Below are 9,065 nucleotides of genomic sequence, written 5' to 3'. Positions count from 1 at the left end.
TGTTTTATTTTCTATTATTTTATTTGTTATTAGTAGTATGTATATATTAATTTAGATTTAATTAGTAAATAGTTCTTATCTCAATTTTACGAGCTTCCTTAGTTCTTCTTCCTCTGATTCTTCCCCTCCACTGGAGGAGGGGAGGGGGATCTGTGAGAGCGGCTTCGTGCTATTTTGCTAGCCGGAGTTAAACCACAACCAAGGGGAAGGGTGTAAGTTGTTAATGGTCATTTAGTCAGAGAAAAATGGAAAGTGGTGGGTGAGGGGAAGTGTGTTTGGTTTGATATGTCTGCAGATTGCAGCTGGGGGCTTGATACTTGTGATAATACGAAATTACTTATCTGCAAGTTTATAGCCTCCTCTAACTTTCTTTTTCCTTTTAAAACTTGTTTTTGTTTAATATATAGTACATTTTGTAAAAAATGAAGTAATTCAAGCTGGGTATAGGTTCCTATGTTGCTCATTATGACTAAGTAATAGATATTTGTTCAGAGGTTTTTCCAGTTGCTACTAGCAGATATGTATCACCAGTAAGGCTGACTGCAGCGGTACAAAATCCGTAATCTCAGAAACAGCAGGGTGAGATCTGCTTCCTCAAAAGGAGGAAGTAAAATGCTTTCTCCAAAGAGATGAGACTAGACCACCATCTCAGAATGAGACCTCTATGACCATTGGTCTTGAGCATCACTGAGACTTCCTTCCTAGCTTAAATAATGCAAAATACTCTTTCTTCTCTTGCTTATTTGGTGAACTGACGGGGCGGTGTTAGTTAGCAATATTGCTAGGCTCCCTGAAACTGAACAGAATCAGTTTCCAACACTCCTGCTAGTTCCATGGTGTCCTTAGACTGGTATGTTTAACCTGGTTTTGTTCATTGAGGACTAACACTGCTTTAACGATGGAATCTTTTTTTTTCTTTTTTTTTCCCCTGACGAGTATCTTTTCATATTTTAGGAACTGATGAATATTCATGACCACTATCAGAAAATGAAGTGTGTCATTTCAGGTAACAAATCCCAGCCAGACAAGGCGTTGAGCTTGATAAAAGATGAATTTGTAGTTACTCTTAAAGACCTAACTTTGGAACATCAGGAATGGCAGCAGAACAGAATGGTAGGTGATAACAACCGTTGTTCTGTGGCAATTTAGCAGATTGTGTGAACATGTAGGAACTGTCTGTCTGAGTGCAATTACCTCTGAACGTGCTTTGTAATTACCAAACTCAAATAGAAAGAACTGTAACGCTGAAGTCATGGAATGAGTGAAACCTTAGGCAGAATTATGGTGTGGGGGAAGGACACGGACTTGTGAGTGTTACTGCCTCTGTGACTGCTGAGCGGTAAGCCCTGGAGGATGTGACTCAAGGGCATTATTAGAATGACAATATGAATTACCTCTGTAACACTTATTCTTGGGTCAAGGAAAGGCCATAGTGTAAGATGGATGAAGAAAATGGGCATATGTGTAAATATTTGTTTTGTTTTCACACTTCTTGGATTTTAGCTGCCTTGTATATGACAGGCTTCTTTTTTTTTTTTTCCAGAAATTACTCCTCAATGCTAAAGAAACTGATGAAATATCAAACAAAAAGGAAGAAGAGACTTTGCTAGAATCAGAGGTAAGAAAAATGTAGTAGTTTGCTACATGGCACAGGCCAAATCTGTTATTTTTTTGACTTTAGACCACAGGCAGTCTCTGTCAAGACGGGATAGCATCAAAGTAAATTCCAGAAATAGCTAGTGGGGCTGGTAGGTTTTTTGGTTGTGGTTTTAAATCACGTTGTTTTCTGTTAAGTTGTGAGTATTCGCTGCTGTGGTAGCTCTTGATTGCTCGTAACAAAAAGCCTGTTTCAGGTAGGGGAAACAGCAGTATTTGCTTGGACAGACTCCTTTATGGTTCCTCCTGGAGTTTCAGCTAAATGCAATATCCATTTTTATATGCTACAAAATTATCTCATGTTTTGCTTATCTGCTAATATCGACTTCGAATTTGAGTAAGATGAGAAGATTAATTTGATTTTTCTCCTCCTGGGCTTTGTAACAGAGACGACAACCAAAATTACGGTCTGTCTTTTTAATGAATTTTGATTTTTAACTTTAACAGTTTGGAGGCATTCTAATTATATAGAACTAATTCTCATTATAGAATTACAGCTGTAGTGAGATATTGCTCAAGTGATTGTCTGATGTGATACTTCATTTCAATACTGGTATAAATAGCATATGAAAACTTTTTCTGACTGATCTGTGTTTCTCTGCAGGGTTCTGAAAGAGCAAATGCATTGGCTAGAATCAAGTACAGGTCTTACTCTGCAGTTGTTGAGGTAGGCAGAAAATTGGATGATAATAGGATTTATTTGTTTTTAAAGAACAGTTTTAAGTACCAGTTTAATGTAAATGCTGGGGCAGAAAGGAATGAGTTAAAATTGCACTCTGTAATTGAGCCTTTGAATGTTGTAGTTTTCCTAACACACTGGGGAAACCTGAAGCTCTTATTATTCTGGTTAGATTTATGGAAACGGTGCAGATACAGTCTGTGCTTGGGGGATTTTAATTTACAAGGTTATCTTTTAATGTCTACGCTCCATTTAAGTAGACGGATTTTAAGTAAATGGAATAAAATACTTGCGAGTTTAATTGCTCAAATTCTCAAATGAATCTTGAGTATCAGAATTTCTGAAGATGCTTGCAGAAATGGGACTTGAGGATTTAAAGTCAGGTGGAAGTTCTTGGAAACACTGCTGCAATAACTGCTGCTTCAAAAATATTGTTGGTCTGTCTTTCTTATAGCAGGCCTATGAGAAACATCACAACTTTCCTTGTTTGTTAAAATCTCTTATTGAAAAATGTATTATTGAATGAAATAGCACTCTGGAGTGTAAACAGTCCGGACTTGTGAATATGCAGTGATATTGTTTTCTAGGCACCTAAGCAAAATATGACAGTAAGGAGGCTTTATGGTGGTGTAGTTTTTGGAAGTGTTCATTTTTCTTGCACATAGCAGTGTGCAACACAGTGTAGGTTGATACCGACACAGAATGGTTTGAAAAGAAATGAATGTTTCATTACCTGAATTTTAAGTTACACGCCCACTAAATCATAGGAGGGTGTTGTCCTGTTAAAACTGAACGAGAGTAACTAGTGGGAATCTTCCCTTTGCCCTTCCCCCCTGACAAAGAAGTTGATGCTTTGGTCCTTGCTGACTTGTAAAGTGCTGGGCAACATACAGTAATATCTGGCTATAGAAGTTTAGCTCTTTTACATTGCTCATATGTATTTTTGGGTTCAAGGCTTCCAAATCCAGGAGACATCGTCAAGTTAAACTAGAATCTTCTGAATCAGGATCAAATTGCGGGAAATCACCAAGCCAAAGTAAAAAAAACAGTAGGAGACCAAAGCCTGGAAGAAGAGGAGATTCTTTGGAAAGCAAAGGTATTTCTCTATTGCATTCATGAACCTGGAGATGCTGCAAAAGTTTATCCATTACAACTAGCTGAGGCAGCTGGTTCAGATTTTACTGTTGATCAGCGGACATAGGATTAAAGAAATGTTCTGTGATACCCTTATCGTAATTAAACCTTTCTGTCTGGTTTCCACGATCTGGTCAGGTAGAAAGATAGCATGAGTACATGCAGTTTATCGTTAATTTGAAGTTCCATACGTAATCCTGCTAATTTTTCTCTGGAAAGGCATGACCTTGGGAAAAAACCATGTCCTGTGTGGCAGTGTCTTAATTCTTCCTAATGGCATATAACAATAGTTGTGGAGATGAAGATGTGTCTAACTGTTTTTCTTCTGACAGCTTGTACTTGTGAAGCCATCTTTTTGATGAAAATCAGCCTATCTGATAGTTTTGATAGTTCATACTGTCTTCATGAAATCCAAAATAAACTTTGCCTGTTTCTAATCTGTTCCTGAGCTCTTGAAGGAATATCCCCTAATATTTCTGAAGAGAAAACGGTGTTGATATGTTAATGACAGTGATTGCTTTGAAAGACTCATACCTGCAGTGTCACATCGGTCATTCTCCTTCCATCTGATACTTGTTATTTATTGTGTTTTTTTATTAGTGACATTTTTAGTACTTACATGTGAATACAAATCTTTTGGCAACAACTGACATAGTTTCAAAACTCTTTTCAAATTGTTTCCTTAATCTCAGAATTGCAACTATTACATTGTAATAACTTTAGGTATGTTTAGTTTATAGCTGAACTTCACTTTTCCCTTCTTGACAGGAGGGTTTTTTATACATCTGTGTCTTGTTTTTTTTGTGGTTCTGTTGTGTAATTCTATTTTATTTCTCCTGAGCATTATAATTTTGGGTAGGAATAAAAACAATTTCAAGGAGCAGTCTTTTTAAAAACAGATGCAGAGTACTTACATCCAGTCTTTGGGATCTTTTTACTTCCTTTGAAATGCACCCTAGAAGGAAATACTTTTAACTGGCTATACTTGATATTATTCTGCTTTATCTATGCTATTCCAAGAAGCATTGGTATGTCCTTGTACATGCTCAGTAAAGGCCCTTGCTGAATGTACTTAGAAAAAGAATTCTCAGTTTTAGCAAGAAGTATTCATAGAATCATGGAATGGTTTGGGTTGGAAGGGACCTTTAAAGCCCATCTAGATCCAACCCCCCTGCCATGGGCAGGGACACCTTCCACTAGACCAGGTTGCTCAAAGCCTCATCCAGCCTGGCCTCGAAGACTTCCAAGGATGGGGCATCCACAGCTTCTCTGGGCAACCTGTTCCAGTGCCTCACCACCCTCTCCGGGAAGAACTTCTTCCTGATATCTGATGTAAACCTCCCCGTTTTCAATTTAAACCCATCACCTCTTGTATTATGGAATATTAACTGCAGATGCCTGTAGTCTCCACTTGAATGCTGTGGAGAGGATAGAATTTTGCGGGTGAGAAGAGTGGCTGCCTATGGGGAAAATAAGTACAAACAGATTGTGACAGAGCAAGCAAGGATATGGTGGATGTTTTTAAAACTAAGAAAACTGGACTGAGAACTCCCTTCTGCCTCAGACCAGAACTGTCTTCAAAAAAATTGACTTACCTGATCCAAAGCTGCTAAGTTCATATCTTTTCCTTTTATTTGTGAAGTTTGTTGAAAATATGGTGCTGAGACCAAGAAGCTAAGAATCCATACAAATGGCTAATCCTTTGTTGTATGATGTAGACATTTATGTTAATCTGTTCTGAAAGAGATCAAATCTACCAGTTGAGGACTGACTCATTTTGATGTGAGATCTGGTGTGAGCATACTTTGCTAGATCAAAAGAGGAGGAGAGGAAGGAAGGGGAGATGAGCTATCTGTTTCAGGTCTCTGTTGGAGAGATCCTGTCTGGTGTTGCTGATCTTTGGCATATCTGAACTGACCTGTGATTGATTTATTTTTACTACCGTAGCATTTGTGCTATCTGGGTTGGTGCAGTTTTACGTTCTAGGGATGTGCACATCCCTGCTTAGGCTTTTTGGTTTTGGTCTTCCAAGATTTTCTTTAGGTCTTTCTCCCAGTTCCGAAAACATGGGATATTACTTTTCTGAAGGAAATCTTATTTCTGATATCCAACTTTTAAACTGATAGAAGTTGCTCTGCCATTTAAGTTTTTCATTTGCTTATTATTTATTAAAGGTTAAATGAAATCGAACAGCAGAATAGTTCTGAATGAACTTTATTTTGAGACAGATTTAATTTCAAAATTCCAAACTATTTTCTGACTTAACTTAGCTTCTGCTAGAAAAAAAAAGTTACTGAGAGAATTCATCCCCCTTCAGAGGTGAACATTAGACAGTGTTGCCTTTGCTTCACTTAAAAAACATTAGATTAAATATTGAAGAGGAATAAGGGCATTTAGAATTATCTCTGGACTGAGTTGGTGATTAGTATGCTTTTAACTTGTAGTGTTAATTGCTTGATACTGAAGGTTTCTTTAGTGAGCCATATGAAGGTACTGTGAAATGTAGGTGTTTCTCCACAGCTTTGACTAGAAAGTCGAGAGCAGCAGGTGAACAACCTTTTAACTGCTTGACCTGAGATGTAGAAGAAATAAAAAAAACTTGGCAGTTGTTTCTAAAAAAAAAAAAAATAATAATTTAAAAAAATATCTATGCAGGTGAAATGCAGATGTCAAAGGAAGCTGTTACTCGGCATATTGGGATGCCTATCATCACAGAAGAAGATGACTCAGATGAAGAAGGTACAGTGTTTGAAACTCTAAAACTGGTGACTTGTTTTTCTACTACTGCTGTATTTTTTCTGAAACAAGAACTGGTATTTTGGACCGTACGTTGGTGCCTTGCAAAAGCTAGGTTAGTGTTTAGCCTGTAAATTGTTGCATCAGAATTGAAGCGTTGCTTGGAGACTTGTTAGGAGCACACGCCTGGTGGCAATATCCTGCGAGTCGTTTTTTATACATAGATTTCATTATGGTGTGTTCGAAGTTAAAACTGGTTCAGTTAAAAGGAGACTTACTCTTCTGTGATGCAAACCTGGCTTGAAGAGCTCCAGTGTATAGGGAGAAGTGATTTTTTTTTTTTGGTCATTCTCCCACTAACAAGATACCTGTTCTAGTAGCTCTGGAAACTTATGTAACCCGCTCTTGAGGTCAGAGCAGCCCTTGCTGCCTTCACCTTTATGGAAGTGAGTGGACATAGAAGTTTCCCCTCTGGTCTTCGTTTGAAGCATTGCCCAGCTGAAGGGTTGTGTTCCACTATACGTGTACGCTAATAGCATCCTCTGCTCTATTAGAAGTTGTCTGATGTAACTGTGTTAGCATTCTGGGAACTGCAGCAGGAGAGACAATGTCTTTGCTATCGCTCATGTTACTGGAAATAACATAATTTTTATATGGAAGCAATGGTAAAGCAGGTTTCTCAAAGCTGGTAGAAGAATTGCTCTACCATAAGCATCAAAGGCATGTGGTACAAATTGAGATGTTAGATGATTTTGAGCTACTCCGCAACTCGGAAGCTTCATGGTCCGTTCTCCGTAATGCGTGAATAGAACATAAGCACGATGGAACAGACACTACACAGAAAAATGCATCCTCTCTGTCTGAAGGTACCTTATTTAGCTGTGCTCTAGGAGGAGCTTGGGGTGCTGCTTTCCTGCCACCTCTCAGACACGGCAGAGGAGCTGGCCAGCTGAAGGCGTGGTTTCCACTGGCAGTTCCTAGCTAGTCTGAGACTGATGGGCCTTCCATACACAGGTAGGCCAGAAGTACTCGTTCTTAACCTGAAAGAGTAGGATTTAATTAGGCTGCTTAAAGGGGGAGCAAAAGGTTAAGAGTAACTTCTAGAAAGGTTTAGTGACGTAAATGAATGTGAATGCTATATCTTTTGGGTCAATTTACTATCCAAAATAGTGATGGAAGGATATTTCATACAAGGGAGCATAATAACTATTAAAATACGTTTGTAGTGAGGTAGCACACTTATATTTGCTCTTTTTAAAAGCAAAAGAGCATCTTATAGTAGTGAAATGAGGTTACATTCTCTGATCATCTTAATTGTAGACAGTGTGTATTCATTCAATTTTAAATGGTCAGATTGAAGGCACAATGGTGTGTTTAATACTGTACTTCATTTACTTTTCCCTTCAAGTGGTTGTGGACAAAAAGTTCCTTTCTAAATCATGAACATTCTCCATTTCTCAGAATTTGCTAGCAAATTCCGAAGCATTAAAAATTCCCATAAGCAATCTCTTTGGGGATTTTGTGTTTAGTTTTGTGAGTATTCCATTTGTCTAATTAACAATGAACTCTTAAAGGCCTGAGGAGCAGAAAGCTCTCAGGATTGAATACGTTTTGAAGTACAGTATTTTGTTCTTCAACGGAATTTTAGCTGATACTTTTCTAGATTCTACAGCACATTATCAAGGTGTTTTTTTCATATTTCAGACCATGGGAGAGGAATTGAGAGGGGATCTGGGGAGCTTATCTAACTCAGTTCCTCTCTGGGCAGAATTAACTCTACTTTAATCATTCCATAAGGGAAGTTACATTGAAAAGCTTGACAGAAAAGTCTCTTTATTTCCTTTCAGAAGTACCTCTCCCCAAGAGGAAAAGACGATGTTAGAGGATCCAGCTGGAGAAGCACTAACTTTAATTTTAATGACAAAATGTGAGTGTCAGAGGTTACGCAAAGTGCTTGTTTTGGATGCCCTTGGACATACAACAAGAAGTGTCTGGGACAGGTGATGCTGGAATACTGGTAGTGACTGGTGTACCTTAGCTGTCTCCTGATACAGCACCTGGTGCTTTTTTCACCTGGTGAATGCTTCTTGTGGGAGACAGAGTTGCTGTGCCCTGTTTGAGGTGGAAGGAGAAGATGGTTGCTTGTTGTACAGTGTCAGTTATCACATGGAACTCAAGTTGAGCTGCAGTGATGGTTTGAGCTGAGACCTTTAAAAGAACACTCACAAAATATTTGCCCATGAGACGTGTAATCTTTTATCTCTGTTACAGTTACTGACTGTTGAAAATTAGTACAATAAATTATTTTTCACCATTTACTTGCTCCAGTTTTTAGTGTGTAACTTCAGCAGTGATTATCGTGGTTTAATCCCACGGGTGTGGGAAGTGAACCTGGTGATCAGCCTTTTTTATCACGCTTGGTCTCCGGCATATCCAGAGTCATTGTGTACTTGAATGAGGAAATGTAAAGTGCGTTTGTTAATCCTGCAGATGACCCTACGCTGTACAAGGGCAGGACTGGAATTGCAAATGATCTTTGTAAATTGGAGCGGAGTGGAAGAAGTGGGTATGGAAATCAACGTGAAGTTCGGTACTGAGAACAGGTACAGGCTGGGGAAATGATTGCTAGGCAACAGTACTGCAGAAGCAAACAGACTAAGAATCATAAGCTGGAGTATTTTCTGTAAACAATAACAAGCACTACTAAAATTCGTGAAACTAGAATAAATATCCGTATTTATTAATAAATTGTATTCACAACAATATATTTAATACAAATATATTTAATTTAAACATTTATTTAAATGTTTAGATAATGAATAAATATTTATATAAATAAAGCCCTGAAAGGTTATAGCCT

At 38.1% G+C, this 9,065-nt stretch overlaps 1 protein-coding gene across 1 annotated transcript; it reads left to right on the top strand.

Moving 5' to 3' along the window:
* Positions 1–954: 954 nt before the first annotated feature.
* Positions 955–8,795, top strand: LOC104512521 (snRNA-activating protein complex subunit 1-like; the record flags this gene model as incomplete). The annotated part of the gene is made up of 7 exons (XM_010155531.1): positions 955–1,113; positions 1,544–1,618; positions 2,261–2,323; positions 3,290–3,431; positions 6,125–6,208; positions 8,053–8,082; positions 8,696–8,795. Coding segments are annotated over 7 exons (653 nt in total), but the record flags the coding sequence as incomplete, so codon positions are not given.
* Between the last annotated feature and the right edge of the window lie 270 nt (positions 8,796–9,065).

Source organism: Eurypyga helias, unplaced genomic scaffold (assembly GCF_000690775.1).
Source record: "Eurypyga helias isolate BGI_N326 unplaced genomic scaffold, ASM69077v1 scaffold45787, whole genome shotgun sequence".
Lineage (NCBI taxonomy): Eukaryota > Metazoa > Chordata > Aves > Eurypygiformes > Eurypygidae > Eurypyga > Eurypyga helias.
Note: the sequence above shows the minus strand (reverse complement) of the source record. Positions and strands in the feature narration are given on the sequence as shown.